Source organism: Tachysurus fulvidraco, chromosome 15, assembly GCF_022655615.1.
Source record: "Tachysurus fulvidraco isolate hzauxx_2018 chromosome 15, HZAU_PFXX_2.0, whole genome shotgun sequence".
Taxonomy (NCBI): Eukaryota; Metazoa; Chordata; class Actinopteri; order Siluriformes; family Bagridae; genus Tachysurus; species Tachysurus fulvidraco.
Window position 1 is genome coordinate 16,987,091 of NC_062532.1, and position 25,537 is coordinate 17,012,627.

At 40.7% G+C, this 25,537-nt stretch overlaps 1 protein-coding gene across 4 annotated transcripts; it reads left to right on the forward strand.

The window, feature by feature from the left end:
- The first annotated feature begins 870 nt into the window (after positions 1 to 870).
- znf652 (zinc finger protein 652) lies at positions 871 to 20,450 on the forward strand. Of its 4 annotated transcripts, XM_027139108.2 has the most exons (7): positions 871 to 1,178; positions 1,296 to 1,325; positions 12,480 to 13,851; positions 14,771 to 14,918; positions 15,751 to 15,866; positions 17,297 to 17,441; positions 19,491 to 20,450. In XM_027139108.2, exons 3-7 carry the CDS (start codon positions 12,886 to 12,888, stop codon positions 20,045 to 20,047), a joined length of 1,932 nt encoding a protein of 643 aa, XP_026994909.2. In that variant the 5' UTR covers positions 871 to 1,178; positions 1,296 to 1,325; positions 12,480 to 12,885; the 3' UTR covers positions 20,048 to 20,450. The 4 variants fall into 4 exon arrangements, with proteins under 4 accessions (XP_026994909.2, XP_026994908.2, XP_026994906.2 ...); XM_027139107.2 differs by lacking the exon at positions 1,296 to 1,325; XM_027139105.2 differs by lacking the exon at positions 871 to 1,178 and having other exon boundaries at positions 1,185 to 1,325.
- The last annotated feature ends 5,087 nt before the right edge of the window (positions 20,451 to 25,537 follow it).

Consider the following 25,537-nt stretch of genomic DNA (forward strand, 5'->3'; position numbering starts at 1 on the left):
TAATTTTGAAATGCATGCATGAATAAGCAAATGCTCTGAATTTCTGGAAATTATTATTTTATTCAAATTTGGTTTTTATTCGGTTTTCACACGGTAGATGATATGACATGATAAACTGACAATCATTGTTCATCAGTGGTTTCACATAAATTCAATTCCACATACATAAACAGGACAAGGAACACACACACACACACACACACACACACACACACACACACACACACACACACAAACATACATATATACATGTGTGTGTGTTTTAATGTATCCAATGAAAGAGATCTAAGCACTTATGTACGTGGCTCTGGATAAGGGCGTCTGCCAAATGATGTAAATGTAAATGTGTACATCTTGCACACAAAAAAGGGTTCATAAGGCTTCTGTTTTTATGCAACAACATTCCAGAACTGAATATCAACTTTTAGATGCAAGACATATTTTTAACATGTCAAGTTTAATATATCACAGAAAACAATTAATACAAATTCATTAATAGACTTAATTACAAAAAAAATTAACTAGTGCAAATTATATTATTTTAAAAGAACTGCACTTTACACAGATTAGCTCTTTTGATTGTTTTGTTGCATATTTTAACACATTATTTTCAGTTGTTTTAATTCAGCAAATGCAGGCTTACATCCTGCACACAGAATAGTTCATAAGGCCTCTGTTTTTATGCAACAACGTTCCAGGACCGAATAGCAATTTTTCAGCCAAAATGTGTTTTTAAAATGCTTTAGGGGGGTTTGTGTGTAATTAACTTTGCACTTCATCGCATCGCCTGTTGGATGTGTAAAGCACCTTGAGCTGCTGCACCATATGCAAGGTAGCAGAAGTCCTTTATTGGCCACAGAAAGGTCATGGCACTCGGATGCATGTATGGATGGTAGCTAGGTTTGGCACTCAAGACGAGCGCGAGACTAACGCCAGGCAGCCACGTAGCGAGTGTTCTGCAGAGAAACTACAGCTTTTGCACGGTAAACGGTGGAGGGCGTTAACAAAACATGCAAATAAACAAGTGCAAAAGATCCGCAAGTCTGCACAACGTCGAGATCATTTCTTTTTCGATTTATAAACCTTACTGATTTCTCGGATTGTTCTTTCACGCCTGTGGAGCTCGCGCTCTGCAACTCCGAGTGCACGCGATGACTGAGAGGGCGCTCGTGCTTCGGGTGAGTAATCCAGAGGAGACCGGAGCTCGCGACAACTTCTTTTTTTTCTCCCCCCCTTTCATTTGCAATTATTTCTAAAATAAACAAAGAATAATAATGACACTCGTTCTCCTACAGCGAAAAGTCCTCGCACGAGGATCTGCAAAGGTATGACGCTGTCACAAACAATAGTGCTCGTTTTGGAGAGTTTAGTTTTTTTTTTTCTATCACTGTGTGTGGTTTTTTTTTTGTTTTTTTTGTTCGAGCTTTACGAAAATGTTTTTCTTCTCACGTGAAATGTTTGTTTGCAAACAAAAAAAAAATCATGCAAAACAACGTTGCATCGTGTGGTGCAGTTTTGTGTTTTGCGCGCGTGCAGCTGAGCATGAAAGGTGTCATTTTTTGGGGGAAAAAAACCCAAAAAAAAATCTCAGGAGCAACGTGTTATAAATCTGGGCGGTTTTGGTGTTTTTTTTAAAAAAAAAAAGTCAAAGTCGTAAGCGTAACAAACATACAGAGATAAGCTTGTTGTCATTCGAGTAAAGGAATTTTACTGTGAAAACGAGGATAAATAAAATAAAGTATAAGGAGCCGCAGACTGTGCAAAAGCTCTGGTGTTGTTGTTTTTTTTTTAGCTAGCTAGCTAGTTAGCCAGATGCTAACTACATACATACAGTCCCATTGCACGCAGCTGTGTTGTTGCTAACTGACTAGCGCTACTTGGTTAGCCTTAAAAACGGCCTGCAGCTTGTCTCGTTTTGACCAACCAAGGTTTCCTTCAGCTTAACCCTTTCTTTGCGCTCTTTTTCCTGAAAGTTGTGCATCGTCTACCAGGCAGACCTCAGCTTTTGTTCGGGATTTTTATTGGTGTTTTAAGCTTGAGGTGATCCGACAATGGCCTTTAAAACTGAGCTGTTTTAGGTGCAGGACGCGCGGCCTTTCTGAAACTCGAGTTGTTTTTATTATTGTTTTTGGTTAAACAGCAGAGCTAAAGCTAAACCTAACGTGGTTAGTTAATTAAATACATTTAAAAAAGCAATAAACTATGACATGAATTATTAACTTGTTAAGTAAACAGACAGGTCGTGTTGAGTTGTGACGATGTAAAAAAACAACACAATACCACAACATAAGTTAAATAAACCAAATAGAAAGTCTAAAACATTATTATTATTATTATTATTATTATTATTATAATATACATCTGGAAAATGCACACTGTATTATAAACACACGTGTTTTACAAGCAGTTAAGAGTTAAATAAAGCAATCATTTTTGTTATACATTTGAAAATTCTGAAGAATAAAATGTCTGACAGGTTTCACTGCATGGTTAAAACATGACCGTTGTGCTGTTTAATACGTTTACAGCATTTGGTACAGATGCTCTTATACAGAGTGACTTACATTTAGCTCATTTATACATCTGAGCAATTTAAGGTTAAGGGCCTTGATCAGGGGCCCAGCAGTGGCAGCCTGGTGGCTCTGGGACCAAACTCACAACCTTCTGATCAGTAATCCAACACCATAACCACTAGGCTACCACATCCCCTAATAAAATACGCACCCGGAAGAGTTTTATTAGTCCTACAACACAGGAATTTGCTAACAAGTGGCAATTAAAATGTATTAATAAATGACACAACATAAGTTTATTAGCTTACACTTTTATTTAATGTGCAACATCTGTGAAACAAGTTATAGCTTAATGAGAAGATTAATTCTAAGTTATGAAACATTCATTTTTTTTAACGTTTATTTTTTTTCTCACTTTTGGTGTTGGAACAGAAAAATTCATTCATATCTTACAGGAAAACGGTCAGAAAATGTAGTTATTTTTTATTATTTTATTTATTAGCAGTTCTTTTGTTAAATAATCTTTTTTTAAAATCCATTTATTAGTCAACGAGTTACTACAGAAATTATGACCTATTACAACAAGCACGTCAATATAAAAAAAAAAAATTGTTGTTTTGAGGCAGTGGTGAGAAAATGGGTGTAAAAAAAGTGTAGCGTCAGTTGAACAGCATCTTCTTGTGAAAGTAGAAGGTTCTTTCCCACGATTAGTGGTAAAATATAACAGACACTACCAAAAGCTAGAAGCCTGCTAGTGATACTTGTACAGAAGATGCACAATAGAGATGAAGACGGGGAGTGACTTTATGAGTCAGAACTATGATCATCGCTGTCAGAAATCACTGATAGTCTGTTGATCAACAACCGCAATCTACAGTACAGAATTTAATCACTGCAACTATTCGACTCAGGGAGTTCAGCAGCATTGGATATATGAATGAATATTATATTAAAAGGGTTTGTTTCAGACAAAACACATAGATGTAACTCAAGAGTTTCTATATAGCAACAATAACGTTACCAGATTTTCACTTAATGTTTGATAAAGCTGCACACCAGCTCTAGTGTTTTAACTCAAATTTATGTTGAGTGAATTGGCTCGATAGATTTGTAGATCAGCTTAGAGACATGTTTTAAAGTCTCCCTCATGCCATTAAAAGAAGTCAGAGTCAAAATCCTGTTAGAGAGAGTGCCACAAGATCTTATGAAAACATAGTATCTCAGATGAAGTTGTGGGTAAAGCAAGAGTCAGTGATGATGTAAATGAGAATTTTAAATATTCAAGCATTCACTTCTTGCAACTGCACAATGTTCTAAAACACAATATAAGAAAGTCACAGAAAGACAAAAGCTGTCACAGTCTGTTCTGAGACTCTTCAGCGAATATTAGATTAGTAGATTAGGCCATCCTTAAAAATATTCTTGTTTGCCGTAACTCGACCGACCCTGTCAATTTAGGAGCGACTCAGATTTTTTAAATTTTTTTTTTTTTGTTTCAAGTCCGACCGACTTGCCGGTTGTAAATTTGCATTAAGACCAATTATTATTATATATTTTTTTTACTCTTCAAACAACTAATACAAAAGCAATAAAATAATAATAATTATATTTTAGTAATTATTGTAAATATATAAATTGCCTAGGCTTACATACAGGAAAAACTGTGCCCAGCATCAAAATAAGGTTTTCAATGATGCGCCCGAAGGCACGGGTTAAAGACCCAGTCAGTGACGTCACTGCTAATGCTAATTTGTTTAAAGTCATACCTACGTAATCATCATCACCAAAATTGTACTTTTTTTTTTTTTACATTGAAACTTGGAAAGAAAGAAAAACTACCTACTGACCCTTTTTTTTCTTTTTCATTCTTTTTTTTTTCTTTTTTCTTTTTTTACTGTTACTGCAAACCAAAATATTTTTAAGCATGGCCTTAGGTACAAAAATCTGCTACTGAATTCATAAAGATTGTCCTGTGCTTATTCCAGCATATGCCGGATGAGTAAAGAAATAAAATCCAATTCTCCAGATGGGTTCCTTCTTTTGAGGTTCCTCTCAATTTTATTTTTCATGTCTTCTCAGGGAGTCTCTTCTTTCGGTTGTCACTTCGAACATCAACTCCAGCATATGTATGCAATTAGTCAGTTAGCTAATCATGCAGCAGTCAAGCAGCACACAATCATACAGCCATCATCAAACATCTGAATATGATAAATCTGATCTTAGTGGCTGTGCTTGTGGCAGTGGGGCTGGTGTGAGTAATTCAGAAATTGCTCATCTAGTATTTTCATGTGGAACCTGCACAAAATTGTGGTCAAAACAAACAGCAGTAGATCTGCAGAGGTGAAAGGGAAATACCAGACTGGACTGAGCTGAAAGGGAGGCTACAGCATCTCAAATATTCACTCTATACAGTAAAACATCTCAGAATGCATCTCAAACCTTGGGCTACAACAGTGGACGATCACAGCAGGTTCCACTCCTGACAACCAAGAGCATAAATCCAGGGCTTTGGTGTATAGAGGTAGATTAAAACTGGATTAGTGAAGATGCTTGGTTTGATGAATCTCGATATCTGCAGATGGTCAGTCAGAATTTGGTTTCAGCAGTGTGAATCTGCCATGTGGCAACAGTTCAGGCGGTAGTGATGGTGGTGTAATGGTGTGAGTGTTTTCTTGTCACATCTTGGGCCCTTTAATACCACTTGAGGAATAATACAGCATATCTAACATTGGTTCCCAACTTCTAATGGCTACTTCCAGCATGGTGTCAGTCATCTCAGTTTGGTTCCTTATTGAATGACAATAAGTTCACTATACTTTAAGAAATCTCAATCCAATCTCAGTCTGTGCGGCTGACGCTGACATCTGCAGATCGACATGTTTCAACCATCTCAAAGGTATCTTTCCAGTATCACATGGCGTTCGTACCACAAAGAACCAAGGCGGTTTTGAGAGCAAAGCAAGATCCTACCAAGTATTTGTGATGTGTTCAAGGAAATTATTCTGAGAGTGAATAAACTTCTGCATATTGTTGCACATATCAAAATAAAATCAATATTACTGCATACTACAGTGCAGCTCGATTCCCACGTAACACAAATCAACACCCAGATCTGGCCGTTTGTGCACCCATTGTGTGGTCTCCGAGTGCATATGCAGATTCTCAGAAAGCTGCAGGAAGAAAGGTAGCAGAGTGTGTCTGTACATAGGTGTGTGTGTGGGAGTGTGTACAGTATTTTTGTTTTTTTCACAACATCCATCGGTTTTTTTTTTCTTTTTGCTTATTTACCAGGTATTTTGATGCTTTTTCTATTTGGATTCGTCTATATTTTTTGCCCATGCATTACCACTGAAGCATGCTTTGCTTTACATGCATTTGCAGGTGGGTATGCAACACACACACACATTCTAAGATGAGACAGTGACTCAGGAAGTTAAGAATGAGACCGTTAAAGGTAGAGCGTGGTTAAACCGAGTTGTTTTTCTTCCTTGCGATGTTGATCAGCAATTGTTGTTTATCTGCTTTCGGCATCCACACGCTGGTCTACTCCCTTGATTTCCGTTGGTCAGTTAGATCGTTCTAAAGTCATGTGCACCTTAAGAAGTGTTTCCTTGACGACTCCGACGACATCAGGTCGACACTATAGTTTCTCACTAATTCATTCCTTGAAAACATACATTGTGGACCGCTACACACACGGTTCCACAGAACTCACTCATATTGAAAGCTGTGGTTTGAGTATATTTCTCAATCTCATAACTGCCAACTGAAGTGCTGCTATACGTTCTGACTATATACATTAGTCAATATTAGTTTCGATTTCCAGAGGATGCACATTTCACATGGCCTAGCAGCGATCGACAACTGTAAAATGTGAAGGTGCCATTAAATGCCAGTGTAGCATCAAATTTAGGCATTAATTAAGTTAATTCCTCTCTAAGTTCCTGCTATTGAGGAACACTGTAAATCTGATTAGAAATCGAATGAAAATACCAGTGATGTTTTTATGTCAAAGGTATGATATTAGTTGGATATTAAAGGAAACCCTGAGCCTTGAAAATGTCCATATCCAAATTTTCTGTGATGTGATTAAGGTTCAGGTGTTAATTTGTTGAGTTATTAGAAATAAGAGCGATCAGAATCAGGTTTATTGGCCATGTGTCGACACGCACAAGGAATTTGGTTCCAGCTGTTTGTGACTCTCAAAAGTGCAGACATAAATAACACTATACTATACATTTAGCTTGGACTATACAAGATTTGAAAAATGTGTTAGTTAAGGCGGGGGGGCGGGGCTTCTTTGTGTGAGAGACCACAGACTGTACTACGTTTAACAATGATTAAAAACAGGCATGTGCAACCTAGCTGGCAGGTGAAGAACTCAAACAACAAAATCACCAGCTAACTTACTTTAAATTTGCAAGAACTATAGACTAATACAATAACAGGCTTAAATAAACCCAAAACATAAGTCCACTTACAGTTCTCACGGACATACGTTTTATCAACGGGCTAGTTATCCTCCAGACAGTAACGGACCACGTCTTTCTCTCATTTCGGCCATGTGGCGCTTGCCCGCTCGCGGTGTGAAGCGCGTCCACACTATTCTCCGAGATGCACTTGATGGCCTTTTGTGCAGCGGAATTTTTTATTTTTTTGGGACGGCCTAGTTAAGGCGGTAGGGTTTCCCAGCTTAGGCGGGCCGCCCGAACTGAAAAGTGCTGCGGGAAACCCTGCTATACAAGAAAATGCAGACGATGTGAGACAATATAGACAGTACGAGTATTAAATATGAATACAGAATATATGACAGATCAAGTTATGTACATAAAGTGTGAGACGTGCATGAAAGTGCAAATAACAATATTGTGCAATATTATGCTTCTAGTACAATATACAGCAGCAGTAGTGTGTGTAACATAAACTGTACGGATGATGTGATGACTGACAGTTCTCATAATGCTGTACTTATAGATATGAAGCAGGAAATATAATTATGGTGAGTTGTTAATGAGGGTGATAAGAGTTTTGGTAAGCAAGGTTCTGTAGCACCTGCCAGAAGGGTGGAGCTGAAAGAGGTTGTGTCCAGGGTGTGAAGGGTCAGTGGTGATTTTTCCTGCCTGGTTTCTGGTTCTTGTATCTTAAAAGTTCTGGGGAGTGGGCAGGGGGGCACCAATTATTTTTTTCTGTCTTTACTGTGTGTTGCAGTCTGTTTCTGTCATGTTTTCTTGCTGCTCCAAACCAGATGGTGATGGATGTGAACAGGACAGATTCAATGACTGCAGTGTAGAACTGCATGAACAGCTCCTGTGGCAGACCAAACTTCCTTAATTGACGTAGAAATACCGTTTAACCAACTTTGCACCAGCACTAGCTCTGAACCAGCACCTGGTTCTTTCTGGTGGAAAGGGGGCAAAAGATACTCCAATCAGTGCAGTCAAAGCAGTTTTGTAGCTCCTGCTTTGCCTCACTGGTGCATCTCTTCACTGTTTTGACTACAGGCTTAGTAGATTTTAGTTTTTGCCTCAATGTTGGAATAAGATGGACCAAGCAGTGATGGGAGTTCACCAAGGCTGCCCTGGGTACAGAGCGATATGCGTCCTTAAGAATTGTGTAGCAATAATCCAGTGTATTTTTTTTTCTCTTTTGGGACAATTAATATACTGTCTGTATTTTGGAAGTACAAGTGTTAGTTTTGCTCTGTTAAAGCCTCTGTTTCTATCAGGTATTGCTGATAGAAACAAACAAGCAAGAGCTTCTTTTCTCATTTACCATTTTCAGCGACATTCAACATAAGTGGCGGCAAACGTTTGGACTCAATGCAGTGCAGTAATGGTGTGAACCTAAAATTAAATATGATATGGAGGCGATGAACATTGGCTAAAAAAAAGATCTTGGGTTTAAAGATTTAAACATTCAACCCTATAAAAGTGAATAGTAAAAAGTAAATATGCACATCATAATTAAAAACCTGTGAATGAACCATTCAGGCGCTGGGCAGCATAAAATGGAACTAGAGAAAACCTTAGCTCACTGGTCAAGCTTTTACTGCTGTGGGTCTTAACGGGGCACATGCCGAAGCACAGATCTTTTTATTTCACCTGCTGCTGTTCACTAATTGTGCCGTCAGAGACACGGTGCGCTCTGTTGACATGAAGGTGTTTTTAAAGGTCGTTTTCAACACCACCCAGTCGTACGTCTAGGCTATTCATGGAGTATGACTTACTTTTAGCTCATTTATATAAGATGAGCAGTTGAGGGTTAAGGTAGCAGCAGCTCGGGGGAGCTGGGATTTGAACTCACAACCTTCCAATCATTTCTCTAACACCTTAACCCCTGAGCTGCCACTTCTCCTTTTAATGCATTTAATATGAGCAACCAACATAATTCAACAAAACCCTGCACTATAACGTAATGCTGCCACCACCATGCTTCACCACAAGTATGGGTATTCTTGCTTTTGCTCCAAACATATCTACTTCTTCTTTCGGCTTTTCCCTCCAGGGCTCGCCACAGCGAATCATCTCTCTCCACCTATCCCTATCTTCTGCATCCTCAACACTTGCACCCACTAGCTTCAAATCCTCAATAATTACTGTACATCCATATACCTCCTCTTTGGCCTTCCTCTTTGCCTCCTGCCCTGCAGCTCCATGTCCAACATTCTCCTACCAATATACTCACTCTCCCTCCTCTGCACATGTCCAAACCATCTTAATCTGGCCTCCCTAACTTTGTCCCCCAAACATCCAACATGGGCTGTCCCTCTGATGTACTTGTTCCAAATCCGGTCCAATCTCGTCACTCCCAAAGAGAACCACAACGTCTTGTAGAATTATCCTGAAAATGTTCTACCTTGATCTCATCAGGCCATAACACATTTTTCAAATGGGCCAGCAAAATGGTTTATTTATTTATTTAATTGATTTATTTTGTGTATTCTGATCTTCTCTCTCTTTCTTTTTTTTTTAATTTTATTTATTTATTTATTTATTTATTTATTTTATTGGGTGAAAAAGAGCTTCAGGATAAAAATGCAAGAGATTGTCACATACATAGACTGACGAGGACTTGTCAGCTATTCCCAATGATCCTTTAATATTCCTGTCCTTTCGTCATTTTGAAGGAACATACAGTTTTTTTCTCATTACGTCATGAAAATGTCATTAGCCGATGTCATGAAAATCCCACAGCAACGTCTGATGTTGATGTTTATGGCAGGCGTACAATAATTAATTTGAAATGAAATGAATACTTTATTCTAAACTTGAGATGGATTTTGATTAGTTAATTCTGAGCCCAGACAGAGGCATTATTATTAAAAAGGCATGAAACCGGTTTATCCTAAGTATCTCTTCTGTCTGGGGAATTTGAAGACCAAATCAAACCATTGAATCTCTTTGTCAGTTTTATCAAGCCGTTCCTGAACAATTTTTTTGCTGTGTCAGGTCGCGGCATATGTCCATGTCACATTAGGGTCGCTTTCTATCCCCACACAGATTAGTGAGTCTTCTATGACCATGATCCTGTCCACTTTTGGTAGGTACTAACTACTGCATATCAGAAACACCCCACAGGACCTGTTGTATGGAGATGGCTTCTCAAAGCTACTCAGATCCTTACAAAGGCCCGTTTCTCTTGCTCTCCAAGACTCTTGCCCCTTTTCCACCGAGGCAGTTCGAGTGCTGGTTCGGAGCCAGAGCCTAATTTAGAACCAGTTCTTTCTGTTTCGACCGCCAAAGCACCGGCTCCGAACCAGGAAAAGTGGTTCTTAAGTAGCACCAAAACGTTGCTGGTCTAGACTTAAGAACCGCTTGCGTCAGGGGCTGTGGGCGGGGCTAGTGTTAGTGCATTTGATAATGTACCTTAAGTATACTAATGTTTAATACATTTTTACTTTACCGCGATATGATGCATTATCAGCACACATGATAGTAGGTAGCTACATGCTAAGGCTAACTTTTTTTCTGTGTTAACGATAAAATAACGTTATGTACTTTATCGATTACAACCTCCGTTTATACAGATTACATGGCGCTGCACGTACACGTTTTATTCGCCACGTTTGGATGCCAATGTAGGTTCGCAAAGCCATGAGCATTAACAGTAAAGCAACATCCGCCATTGTTGTTGTTTGTGTTTGCTGCTGCTGCGCTAACGTTGCCGGGACACGTGACACGTATACAGTGACAACACACTCGGCGCTGTGATGGCTCTCTAGCCGGTTGAAAGGCAAACCGGTTCTTAGAAGGTTCGCCAGTGGAACCAACTTTGAACCAGCACTAGTGCTAGCTCTGAACCAGCACCCGGTTCTTTCCGCTGGAAAAGAGGCATCTGCAAACTGACTGTTCAACGCTGTTCACGTCACCTGTCAGTGGTTTTAATGTCATGGCTGATCGGCGTTTATCTTAGGTTTCTATTTTCAATTCATTCAAGCATTCAGTATTATAAAACTACAGTGGTTAAAAGTGTGTGTTTGTATGATCCATTCAGGTTCTTAGCAGCATATAATGAAACAAATGCTGTGCATGAGAGCGTAACAAAATGAACCGGGGCCAAGCTTTCGGTGGTGCAGCTCTCAAGGGAGCATGCAGTGAAGCTTTTTATACCTCATTATGCTCTTCGCTAATGCATGCTGTCAGAAACACATTGCCCTCTGTAATCCTGGAAGTCCTGTGTATTCCACTACACTGGATATTTCTTTTCCGTAGTCAACACGATCGCCGTGAAGATATATTTATAGCGCGTCACTGAATCAGACGGGAAATAGTGTGTGAATGCAGGAGAGAGGATATAGCTGTGCTGACTGACACAGTAATGTTTCGGTCTTGTTTCATAAAGTGTTCCAAAAAAAAAAACAACTAAAGCCCCTAAAGGTTTGAGGGGAAACTTCGACTTGCTTCTGACCATATGATGCATTGGCGCATTGTGGCGCAAATCCTCCCAAAGTTATCCAGGCTCGAAATGAGCTGGGAGTTTAGACTCGTATCGTTCCAGTTACAGAGGTATCAGATTGAGAACCTCATACTGAATAATAATACAGTAATATAAAGGTATAAAGTTGCATTGCTCTCAGTAGGAAGAAATAAAGCAAGGACTAAAGGCCACCGGTGTGGGCAGGTCTTCAAACACCTTTGTGGGTAACTCGGGGAGTTATCTTCTAAAGTGAAACTAGACCGACGTGATGATTAAAATTTGAAAGAAAAAAAAATATTTCAAAATGCTATTAAAAAAAAAGAAAGATTGAGTTTTTTTAAGCATGAAGGAATTATTTGGCCCCGAGCCGATACAGTTTATTTGCTAAATATTCCAACAGTAACTAAACGTAAAACTTGTCAGTTGCTCTGTAATCGCACATTAAATATTCGGTTGTTTGTGCACAAGTGAAAGAAGGTGTGTGTTTTGGTGTTTGTGTGTTTAAGGGTTTTAGTTTTCTCTACTCAGCTCCTTTGTGGTTTTAATTTAAGCTTCTCACACATGCTCCCACACAGAACTGAAACGGTTGCGGTCAGGTGTGTGTGTGTGCATGTGCGCGTGTGTGTGTGCATGCCCATGTGTGTCGATAGTAGTGTGATTTCTAGATCTCTGCACCTTAACCAGACAACAGTTTCGTTTCTCTCTCCCACACTCGGGTAGTGGATTCCGAAATGTCGGATTGCCTTATGTAGACGGATATATGCTATAATTGCTTGCGTTCTCAGCACCAAGACCTCAATTTGGGTAGAAAAATCACAGGTAATGTTACTTTTTATACACGATGCATAATAGCCCGCTCTTTGCGAGAATGTCTGTGTTTCATATCCTGTTTCGTTTTCTTCTGCTCCATCTCCTTCGCTGCAGTTTGTAATATAAATGTCTAATACGTCTCTGTTTTTTTTTTTAGATGTCATGTTTATAGTATTGAGCAAAATTAGAGTTTCTGTCCCCCCCACCCCCAACCAGCCTTTCTGTTCATTCTACTTTCAGGCAACCTGTGACACAACGCTTCTGCAGCAGATTTGGCTGGTTGCTACGACTACAAGAGGTTAATATCAGTGTGCAATTAGTCTCATATCTTCTGATTCAGCAGATATTATCAGAGGAAGACAAAGTATTCTTTCCGTCACCTAGAGGCATAAAGGACGCTTTGATCCAAAAAAAGCCAGCTGATTTGCTCCGACAGCGAGTGAAACCTGCTACAACTTCCACTAAGTCTCTACCTCCTTTTGATGTGGAGGTCATGGAGGCTAGGTTCGGGTTGGGCTGAGGCATCTTCCTTTCTTCTCCCCTCGTGGGAGGGGTAGGAGATTGGTTCCTGCCTGGTTTATAGGACACCGCCACATTGCTCGTGAAGCAGATTGTACAGTCGACGCAAAGGCTTATCTTTACGCAGATGAAGTCGTGCCAGACGCCGAAAGAAGAGACGATAAAGGAAGCCATGTCACAGGAGGAGGGGCCGAGGACTCATTCCACACAGACCTACTACCATCCTACCTCTCTAGCAGACAGTAACCTGTCACAAAAGCTCTACAAGCAGGAGGGAGTGTCCAAGCCCTATTCGGTGCTGGTCGAAAACAAGATGCCCGCCAAAGCACTGGCTCGTGACCTCGAACCTAGTCCTGCCCCTCTTCAGCATTACTACAAAGAGGCTTCTGGACCAGCCGGAACCGAGGGAGCGATGAAGTCCAAAAACGACAGGACGTCCGATGACACGGAGGATGAAGAAGAAGAAGAAGAAGAGGAGGAGGAGGAGGAGTTCAAGCGAGCACAGATCATCGTTGAGGTGAACCTGAACAATCAGACTCTGCACGTCTCCAAAGGCGAAAAGAGCATCACTGCGGGAGATGTGAAAAGTGACAGCGAAGACGAGGAGGAGGAGGAAGAAGAAGAAGAGGACGAGGAGGATGAAGAAGACGATGAAGACGACAGTATGGAAGAAGAAGAGAGTCCCGAGGACGACCCCGATGATGATGAGGAGGAAGAGGAAACCGAGACCCGGAGGACGAGATCCAAGCGGGCACGCACAAAGAGTCACCTCGTCACTGTAGCTCCAGGGTCCATCGGCGTAACCACGAGGGGACGGAGAAAGAGCGCCGAAGCCCCGCCTCAGAAGCGCAGGTCAGCGCGGGACGGAAGGCGCTCCGGTCCGTCTGCTTCAGTGGGAGGGAGGGACGGTGAGGAGCGTGGGACACTGGCATGTGAGAAATGCCCACGCGTCTTCAATACACGCTGGTACTTGGAGAAGCACATGAACGTCACACACAGACGCATGCAGATCTGCGACAAGTGTGGCAAGAAGTTTGTCCTGGAGAGCGAGCTGGCTCTGCACCAACAGACTGACTGCGAGAAGAACATCCAGGTGAGGGGCATGGAACACAGAGCTTTTAATCAAGTTAGAAAACATTCGAATTTTTCATTTGGCACATGTCCTTATCTACAAGGCACACTAATATCCAGCTAAAGGAACACTCCACCCTGGATAATGGTGCTAATGATTTATCTTATCATTATCATTAAATCCTGAGTTCAGCATGTTGGTTCTTTTTCCTTTGGTCTACAATTTATCCTTAATGGCATTCGAATACCCGGTAGTGGTGACAGCTGGAATTAGCACCTGCTTCATTTCTGATCCAATTAGATGGATGCAGCAGAGCTTTAGTCCTTAAGGCAGCCCAGTTTGTCCGCCGCCTCATCTGTACACTTAAAAGATCAGCTTCTAAAGCTTCACCCTTTGTGTTAATCCTGCCAGCCTCATGCTAGTCATCATGCTAGTCATTCTCTCCTGAAACACCATTTTTAATTGCGCTACTAATTTCAACCTGTGACATTAATTTTTAGAGGAATAAAGAATCCAACAATAACCAACAAACTAATAAGCAACACAATCACTGAGCACCTCCTAGATATTTCTCTATAAACACGATTAATTAACATGATTCACGGTGGACTTTTACTTTAAGGGAGCTGACCAATAGGCCAGAGGATAGAGAGATGCAACTAAACTCTTAGTACTCAGTAGTGCAAACTATAAATAATTGTGTTCTTTTATTATATTCATCTTAATGTATGACATCTTGATCTTGAAAGTTCACTTTAAAAAGTTTCAGTTTTTTATCTTGCCAGCAGAGGGAGACAGAGAATCAGAGACCGACAGACAATTGTGGAGACAACAGCATTCAAGATACAACAGATTTGTCATCTAAACTGTGAATGAAAGATTTCTTAACTTTTGCTGGAAATCTCTAATTTGCTTTGTGTGTGTGTGTTTTGCTCCTCAGTGTGTGTCATGTAATAAATCTTTCAAAAAGCTCTGGTCACTTCACGAGCACATTAAGATCGTCCATGGCTATGCCGAGAAGAAATTTGCCTGCGAGATATGTGAGAAGAAGTTCTACACCATGGCTCATGTCCGCAAGCACATGGTTGGTGAGTACGAAAAATATTTCTTTCACAGTGGACACTCCTTGAGTAGGTCATATGTCCTCCGAAAAAGTGATGTCAGACACTATGGTCTAATTTATTTATTGACCTTTTTATTCTTTTATTTTTTCAAATTTTACACATTTTATGATTCAGCCGAATCGATTACTTTAGAAAATATATAAATTCTCTAATCCTGCAGCACGAAAGGATCCTTTAAAAGTCATGTTGTTTAAAGAGCCAGTTTAATAAACGCTGTACAAAAATCAGTCGGTCAGCCCCACCTCAAGACGCTTGAAGGCTTTGATCAAATCATCTAATCAGTTCAGTCTGTAAACAGATACCAGCTGTCAAAATATCCACAATGCTCCTGAGGTCCGTCTAAACGCAATTCTCTTCTACTTTGTAGCTACAAGCACCAACTCCTCCTAACACACATCAGCTTTGCACCCAGGAGCACATTTAGGCCAGTGTATAGAAGACCAATTGTATAGAAATCACAGTAATGGGAGAAATTGACGCTTGGTACAAATTCAAAGTCATTTCTATCCCTACTCCTGAGGCGTAATTTGTCATCTTATTAGGCAGTGAGTGTTTCAGACTCTCACCATTTCTTACTAATTACACATTTATTACTAAGGATGTGGTAGCTCAGTGTTTAAGGTGTTGGACTACTGATCGGAAGGTCATGGGCTCGAATCCCAGGGCTGCCACTGCTGGGCCTCTGAGCAAGGCCCTTAACCCTTAATTGTGTAAATTGAAATAAAAACATAATTCTATCAACTGGTGGTCCTGCAAGCTGCAGCTGTAAATCACTCACTCATCTCTTTGCCTACAGCTCACACTAAGGACATGCCGTTTACATGTGAGACCTGTGGAAAGTCCTTTAAGCGCAGCATGTCTTTAAAGGTGCACTCGCTTCAGCATTCGGGAGAGAAGCCCTTCCGTTGTGAGGTATACACACACACACACACACACACACACACTAATGCATGTGCATACACGCCTCTGTGGGAAATCTGAACTATGTGTGTGTCGGGAAAGTGGAGTTTACCTGAGAATGTAGTGCATTGTGTACACTACCTCACGTACGCGCACACACCCATACACACACACACACATATATGCAAATGACTACATTTTTTAGTTCTCTCACGTGGAGGTAAAGCAAACACACAAGCAGCCACCAATGCATATATTACGTGTGCGCGTCTGTGTGAGTGTCTGTGTGTTCAGACGACATCTGCCAAGCTTTGCTGACTCGAAATAAGGCTTTAATTATTTTCTCTACACTATATTTGACTAAAAGTATAATGAGGTCTGTGTTTGTGCTGGTTATACACGTTTACCCAACAGCAGCAGGCTGTTTTACATCTAAACACAAATGGATGTTTGTCAGACCTGTTGGCTGAGCATTAACATCACCCAGGGTTTGGTTACTGCTAATGTACAGTACACCCAACTCTAGAAATATTGGCACTCTGAATTCTAAAGCTTTTACTTAATGTGTTCCTTGAAAGCTAAGCTTATCTATTCCTCATTATCCTACAACACACTGGTTTTAAACTGTTCAGCACCCCGTATAAGTTAGCATTGGTCTGTATTTGGCTACTATACTGTTACCTTTAGATTTATTGGCACCCAGTGATGAAATTTAATTTGAAGTTATTTTGTATTTCGTCGGTTGTCTCATGCTTAGTTAAAGAAAGTCTAATAGGGTGTTCATAAAGAAGTGATTAAGCATTTTTTAAATCGCGTTTTGTAGTAAGTATTTATGATGATGATGATGACTATGATGAAGATTTTACTATTTCTTTTTAAAGGCTGCCAATAAGTCCACTATATATTCCACTGTGTATTGAGTCCTGTGTGTCCCTTGAGTCTGAATTGCTGTAGATAATTAGATTTGATGAACTGTGCAATTGAACAATGTTCACTGTACCGATCTATACCAGGAGAGACCAGTTTGGCTGTTTTGTCACTTCCTTCATTTTTCTCCTCTGTTTTTTTTAAATAGCTTCTCTGTTGGTTGACCATTTACATTTCTAGTATCAGGTCTGTGACCGCTGTACGCTGAAGTGTTATGTCCAGATTCCACTGATGCTTTGAGTGGAGGATAGAAGCCTTTCATATCTATGTGGCAGTTTTTAAACCCACAGGGTGGTCTGGGTGGAGCTGTGCATGTGTGTTTATGTGAAACAGGGCGTGTGTGTGTGTGTGTCACAGACAGGGTTGGGCTAGTACGTGTATAAATAACTCTGGTAATAACAGGCTTATAAGCTGTAATGACAGGTTGTGTCTCTTCCATTACAAAGCTCCCTTCCTGTGATCCAGCTACAGCTACTGCTTTCACCCACACTGTATTTCCGTGTGTGTGTGCGCAGAATTGTGACGAGCGTTTCCAGTATAAGTATCAGTTGCGGTCTCACATGAGCATCCACATCGGACACAAGCAGTTCATGTGCCAGTGGTGTGGCAAAGACTTCAACATGAAGCAGTATTTCGATGAGCACATGAAGACGCACACAGGTGAGACACACAGACAGGCCCGAACACATAACCGCATATAAAGTGTACATCTACGTGCCATAATCACGTGCGTACATGTATAAAGTAACTATACACACTGCCATTAAAAACACTGACCGGTGAATATCTCATTCAAATGGAACCTGTCACGGGGCAGGATATTTCAGGCAGCATGCAAACAGTTTTCAAAGCAGGAAAAATGGCCAAGCATAAGGGTCAAGTCAAGTCAAATAGCTTTTATTGTCATTTCAAACATCTTCACATCGAGACGGCTTGACGAGGTGTAATAGCATCTTTCCAAAGCGGCAGGTTTTGTAAGGAGTTTCCTGTGTGCCGTAGTTAGTATCTACCAAAAGTGGACTAAGGAAGGACCGATTATCCAGCAACAGGCTCATGTGCATTGCTGAGCATGAAGAGCAAAGGAAACCAAAGGCTACCTCTTCTGGTTCGATCCCACAGAAGAGCTATCGAAGCAGGAACTACTGAAATAGTGAATACTGGCTATGATAGGATGGTGTCTGAGAACACAATGCATTATAGCCTACTGTATATGTGGCTGCAGAATGGTGACAGTACCCATGCTGACCGTCCACCATCAATATCACCTACACACTGGGCAGGTGAGCATCAGAAGTGGGCCATAGAGAAATGGAACAAGAATCAAACCAAACAGTCATGTAGACCTGGGAAGAGGATGCACCAGGATGCTGATAACCTCAATGTTGGATGTCTATGGCCCACTTCTGATGCTCAGCTGCCCAGTGTGTAGGTGATATTGATGGTGGACGGTCAGCATGGGTACTGTCACCATTTTGCAGCCACATATACAGCAGGCTATAATGCATTGTGTTCTCAGACATTTCATTTAATTATATTAAGTGTTCTGTAGGAATCTGCGAAGATTTTATTTATTCATTATTTCATTCTCTGGCTTCAAACGATTTCAGAACAGCTTAAGGTTCTCCATGTGACACTTTTGTCTCAGTTCTTTTTTTCAATGAATTTAAATGAGAGACCTAAATGCTTGTGGTGGAACACACCCAGAGTTCCCCATACACACCCTTTTTAATATCACATGCCTCCATGTTGCACACCCAAAAACAAACTCTACTTTGCAATACAGCTATTCTGTCTTTTGTTGTTGTTGTTGTTTTTTGTTTTTTACCCAGAATTATAAAATTAACCGGCGAAATCCTCTTGGGGATAAATTCTCACATAACCCAAACTGAAGTAGTAGGACTGTTGAAGTTGTAAGCACACTTATGTATGAATAGTTTATTCATTCATTCATCTTCTACTGCTTAACCGAACTACCTCGGGTCACGGGGAGCCTGTGCCAGGCGTCAATGGGCATCGAGGCAGGATACACCCTGGACGGAGTGCCAACCCATCACAGGGCACACACAGACTCTCATTCACTCACACAAACACACACACACTACGGACAATTTTCCAGAGATTCCAATCAACCTTCCATGCATGTCTTTGGACCGGTGTAGGAAACCGGAGTACCTTGAGGAAACCCCCGAGGCACGGGGAGAACATGCAAACTCCACACACACAAGGTGGAGGTGGGAATCAAACCCCCAACCCTGGAGGTGTGAGGCGAACGTGCTAACCACTAAGCCATCATGACCCCCCATGAATAGTTTATTCATTGTATACAGTAATAGTTTGCTTGATCCTTTACCTTTGATTATATAGGATACTTGACTTCAGATGTGAGTTTGGCTACGTTCTCTCGATGAACAACATCAGGCAAATTAAAGCTAAAGTTAAAAAAGCTCAATGATTATTTTATATTTGTTTGTTTTTGTTTTTATGTATGTTTTTCTTTGATAGGGAAACACTTTAGGGTTTTATTTACTTTGAGAAAAGTCTGCTTGGAAAACTAGGGTCCATAATCCAAAGAACCCAGAAGTACGAGTGTAGTGTTGGGAGAACGTCACTGAATGCCTACAGAATGTTCTGAATGCACATTAGAACTACAGGCAGTCATTTAGCTGTTTACATTTTTATAACTCAAGCTTACATACTTTGTTGCTGCAGGTGAGAAACCATTCATCTGTGAGATCTGCGGGAAGAGTTTCACCAGCCGGCCCAACATGAAGCGTCACCGGCGCACACACACCGGAGAGAAGCCTTACCCGTGTGAAGTGTGCGGTCAACGCTTTCGCTTCTCCAACATGCTCAAGGCGCACAGAGAGAAGTGCTTCCGGGTCACTAGCCCCATGACCCAACAGTCTGCCAACATGCCCATCTCTGTTCATCTCACTGGCCACACCCCTTCCTCCTCTGGCCACACCTCCAGCCCACCTCTGGCTTCTCAAGGCACATCCACTGCAGCAGCCGTGGGCCCAGGAATGATCGCTTCTGGAATCGGACACGGCTTTTCCCATTTGCACATGCAGGCCACGCCCACGCAGCACCACCAAACCCATGTGCATCACCCTGGCCACACCCCTATGACAAGCCACGCCACTCCTCACCAGTCTGTGCCGTCCTCTCTCTTGCCGTCTCCTCCTGCGCTTTTTAAAAGTGAGCCAATCAACCAATGCGCGCATGAGGATGTGTACCTGAGGCCAGGCTCCACACAGCAGCACTAAAAATAACCACACCGGGGTGTGTGTGTGTGTGTGTGTGTGTGTGAGTGTGTGTTCGTTATAGAGAGGCTTATATGTAAGGGCTGACTGTGCATATCCTTGCTGGGAAGCGATCACGTGATCAGACAAGTTGTTAAAGGCCGGTAACCTCAGTGAACTTTCTCTTAAATAATATTAGCATTACTTTACACCTCATAAACTGGTAAGGAAAAATTCCACCTGCCTCATAATGATGAAAACATGCCACTGTGTGTGAGCCAGCACACTTTCTGACTCTGTATGCCTGTGTTCTCCCTCATCTCTCTCTCCCTCATCCCTCTTTCCCTCATCTCTGTCTCTCTCATCTCTCCCTCATCTCTGTCTCTCTCATCTCTCCCTCATCTCTGTCTCTCTCTCTCATCTCTCCCTCATCTCTCTTTCCCTCATCTCTGTCTCTCTCTCTCATCTCTCCCTCATCTCTCTTTCCCTCATCTCTCTCTCTCTCTCCCTCCCTCATCTCTGCCTCATCTCTCTCTCTCTCTCCCTCCCTCATCTCTGTCTCTCCCCCTCATCTCTCTATCCCCCTCATCTCTGTCTCTCCCCCTCATCTCTCCCTCATCTCTCTCTCACACTCTTTCTCTTTATGTCTCATAACGTATCCAGCTGCTGCTGCCAGGGTTCTACGGGTTCAACACAATTACTTGTAAAAGCTCTAAATTCACTTTTGAATAATGCAGTTTAGCCTTCTCTATACGGAAGTACACATTTGACATAAACGTGTGTGTGTGTGTGTGTGTGTACAAAGTTACACATGCAGACTTTTGGGCACTTAAACTCGTAAATGATATAACGCACTCAAGTATGCTTGTTTTTAATGTTGTCAGATTATTGTGCGCTGTTGACATTTTTTTTCCCCCGGCGACGGTTTTGGGACTGTATGTTCTGTAAGAGGACTCATGGATGTAATCAAGCAAAACCTTTTAGGGGAAAAACAGACTTTTGAGAAATGATGGAAGTCGTAAGAGACTTGAAGCAAACCCCATACTTCGTTAATGATGTTCTGTATGATCTAACCCACTTAACACATATTCTTATTTGTAAACATTGTTTTTAAGAGGAATTTTTACATGTGTATGTGTTATTGGGCTTAAGAAGAGGTTTATTTGTATTTGTTTATTCGGACGAATGTGCAGTTAGGGCACTGTAGTGTGCAGCAGCGAGTGTGTGACTGTGTACTTGATGTGACTTTCGTTTCACCTCGGGAGGTGCTGGCATTGAAAGCTGCTTCTCTGTCTTTTAAATGACTATCCAGTGTGTGTGTGTGTGTGTGTGCGCGTGTGTGTGTGGTTAAAGTCTATTTTGTTTATCTGTTCTCTGCACTTTACTGCTGCATTACAGATTTGAACTGAAAAGGAAAAGATTTTATTAATTATGTCGAGTGAGTGTGTGCGCGAGTGTGTGTGTACGTATGCTCGTGTACTAGTGAGTGAGAGGGTCAGCTTTTGGAAAAGGAGGAGAATCACATCTAAAGATGGACCTTGATTTTAACTATAAAGAGCTTCATTTTCATATTTTAAACTTTAATTGATTTCTTCTTCTCCCTGCAGTCTGATAGGTGGTGACGTTTGACGTTTTGGTTGATAGGATGCACTTTCTACATATATATATATATAAAAAAAAAAAAACGTTCTAGTGATGAAATAAGCAGACCATGTTTAATACTCTAGACTGATTTTAAAAGCTGCGGATTTAACCCTTCTCCGTTCCTACCACTCGACTGTAGCAGCACGATTGCATCACTGTTTGGTATTCAGATGTGCGGCTTTGCCAACTTCAAACTGCTTTTTCTTTCGATTGTGTATGAAAAAGTACGTGACACATGTATTACTCACAGGCCTTTTTTTTTTTTTTTTTTTTTTTATAATGCTCATTTAACATACTTTCTGATAACTCTAGGAAGTAAAAAAAAAAAAAAAAGTAGTCACGTTTAAAACTTTGTTAGTCATCATTTATACTTTTGTTTTTAATGAAATGTGAAGTTTTGCCTTATGTTCAGGGTGTGTGTGTGTGTGTGTGTGTGTGTGTGTGTGTGTGTGTGTGTGTGTGTGTAATTATCAGCTCCTGTTTGTCTCACTTTTGACCCTTTTACTCATTTCTGTCTAGTCCACAGAAGCACAGCTGTTCCACATGATTGTTGTGAGGTTAAAAGCGTGATTAGATTACTGAAGTGTTCTCAAAATAAGGTTACGTCCTTCAGGCACTGTTCACTTTGACTTATCTTTGTTCTGAGAATGCCCAATCCCTGATACTCTGAATGATCAATGGCCAATGAACTCGTCAATCAGGTAAGTTAAGAACAGTATAATACTAAACTATCTGTGCTTGCTGACAAGGTTAAACCATAGGCGATGTTTTCACTTTCCGCTCTCAGAAATCTAGATGAGCGTCAAACTGGGATCCTACAGAAAAATGAGTTATTAGGGTTTTTTTTTTTTTACATTTTGGAGGAACTAGAACCAATAATTGCACAAGCATGATTACAGTATAATATCGCACACAGCTATTGTTCAGACTCGGTATGAACTGGAGCGATGTACACACCCTACTGACACTGCCAACTTTTACACCTTTGAGATTTATTACCCTGGTGTTTTCAGGACTGAGGGGTGGGTACAGGATTTAATTTAAGAGGTCGAATATCATTATGGACAAAATGTGTTTTTCCCCCTCAGTGGCCTTACCTGCCATTTTCTATACATCAGCCAGCTCTCCTTTATCATATGATGGCTAGCTACCAGGATGTTGAAGGCTAACGTGCTTCCTTTTAGACACAATCAGTTTTTTTGTTTGTTTGTGTTTTTTTTTTTATTATTTTTATTTTTTTTTTGCACAGAGCAGTTAGAAGAAAGTGCTATCTGCCCTCTTGTGCATACAGTAAACGAGCTGCAGACAGTCACGATTGGCTAGCTTTGCTGTGAGTGACACAAAGTATGGAGGATGTGGTAGCTCAGTGGCTATGGTGTTCGATGACTGAAATGAAGGTCGTGAGTTCATATCCCAGGGCCACCAAACCGTCACCGCTGGGCCACTGAGCATGGCCTTCAATCCCCTGTTGCTTAGTTACATTTCCAGCATTTGGCAGACACTCTCTTCCAGAGCAACTTACTTTTATATCGTTTATACAACTACAAAAGAGCATCTCAAGTCAAGTCAAGCTTTTATTGTCATTTCAGCCAATATATAGCTGTTGCATTACACAGTGAAATGAGACGTTTCTCCAGGATCAAGGTGCTACTTAAAACAAAGACCGGGCTAAGGACATGTAAGTAGTCTTAGCCAGAAAAAGTGCAACTGTGCAACCTGGTGCAAACAGTGCAGGACAAGACAGTGCAGACAAAAAGTTGCAAGACGATACAAAAAAATACAATACACAAAAGACAATAAACAGTAAACAGCACCGACCAGTTTAAATACTGTGCGTGAATACTGAATGTTTAAACAATATTTTGTGCAGTAATACTAGAATGAACAGTTTCTTAGCAGCAGGTCCTTGAAATAATGTATAGCAGTGTGTAACAGCAAATGACTGAAATATTGTATAGTATGTGCAAAATGACATAAGTATGGCCAGTTTTGGTCACTTTGCTCACATGGATTTGTCAGGATTTTAATTCATAATCTCTCAAATATGCCAAATGCTTGCATGTTTGGAGCAAAAAACATTGTTTCCCAGGATCTAATCCCTTGCTTAATTTTGAGGTTAGAATTTAAAAAGGTTAAAATGCTGTCACTTCCAACTGGTTAATCAAGCCTGGAAATACTGCTGTCTAATGAAAGTGTCTCTGTTTGTGGCCCAGACTGAGAAGTGAAATTTAAGATTCAGCTTGTTTTCAGCAGAATTACAAAACCATTAATGATGACTGTGGGTCAAAGGACAGAGCACCGGTTCCATCTGAGTGCTTTTTTCCTAGTTTGAATAATCTTTGCACAGATGTGGAAGCTCAGATATATTGACACATTGCTCTTTCCTTAAACATGCACATCACACAAGAAGACGCAATGCTGTATTCACCTTTCATTTCTTCACCAAAGGAGTCCATGCTTTACCTTTAGTGCAGTGATATAACATCACTTATACACCTGACTTCTGCAGTCCTTTGATGAATGAATCTGAAGACATTTTTGGTGCTCAGATGGATCAAAACCCTGCACATATGGTGTTACAAAAAAAAAGGGTATGGTTGATTGAGGGTAAACTTTCTTTACCATAAACACATTTATACAGTATTCTATTCTGAAAACTGCAGATTTCCAACAAAAGAATGTTCTTGCATTTTAAAATCTGCCCCACATACAGGCATGTGGAAATAATTAGGACACCCCATGATTGGCTGTGGATTTTTTTTTTAAACCTGGTTCATTATTGACAGTTTCAAGTAATTAAACTTCAATAAAACCAAAGAAATGTCTTTTAAATGATCTATAAAATGTAATTTAAAAAAAAAATCCAGTTTCTTTTTAGGAAAAAATGAAGGACACCCCCCACATTTATTTGTGCTTAAATCGGATAAAATGACCTACAGGTGTATCACATCAGGTGTAAGTTATTAGAACATTGTTACAGAGCATTTGTCTTATTTTAACCTCAGATATTTAGTTTGGTTTGCTCTTAATTGTTGAAGTGCGCGGTATCATTATGGTGGGATCCAAAAAGCTCTCTGAGGCCTTCAGGAAGAAGATCGTTGATGTTTGAGTCTGATAAGGGATATAAAAAGATCTCAAAAGAATTTGCATTTTTTTGAGAATCATTTATAAGTGGGGAACACTTAAGACAAGTGCGAACATGGCCAGGTCAGAACATCCAAGCAAATTCACCCCAAGAGCAAACTGCAAGGTGCTTAAAGATGTCTCAAAAAACTTGGGGCAAGACTGGAGTTTGAGAAAGGACAAAGGCCAAGACTTTGAGTAATGAGCTTTGGACAGATGAGTCTAAAATTTAATTATTTGGAGACAAGAACAGAGGGCATATTTTGTGTAAACCAAATACATTTTGGTAAAAGAACCTCATAGCAACTGTGAAACATGGGGGTGGAAGTGTTATGGTTTGGGGATGCTTTGCTGCAGCAGGACCTGGCCAGCTCACCATCATAGAGTCTATTATGAATTCTACATTGTATCAGAAGGTGCTTGAGAAACATGTGAGACCATCTGTCAAAAAAATTAAGCTAAAGCTGAACTGCACCATTTCAACATGACAATGACCTAAAACATCAGCAAACGTATCTTGACGACTTCAATTCACAATAGACTGGCGAAAAAGTAAAAAAAAAAACAGTGAATGTCCAAGTCAAAGCCCAGATCTATATCCTATTGAGATCCTGTGTGATGATATGAAACAGACTGTGCATGCAAGAAACCCCTCAAACATTACACATCTGAAAGAATTCTGCATTGAAGCGGGTGAAACTTTCTTCCAGTCAACGTCAGAAACTGGTAGATGGTTACAAGAAACGT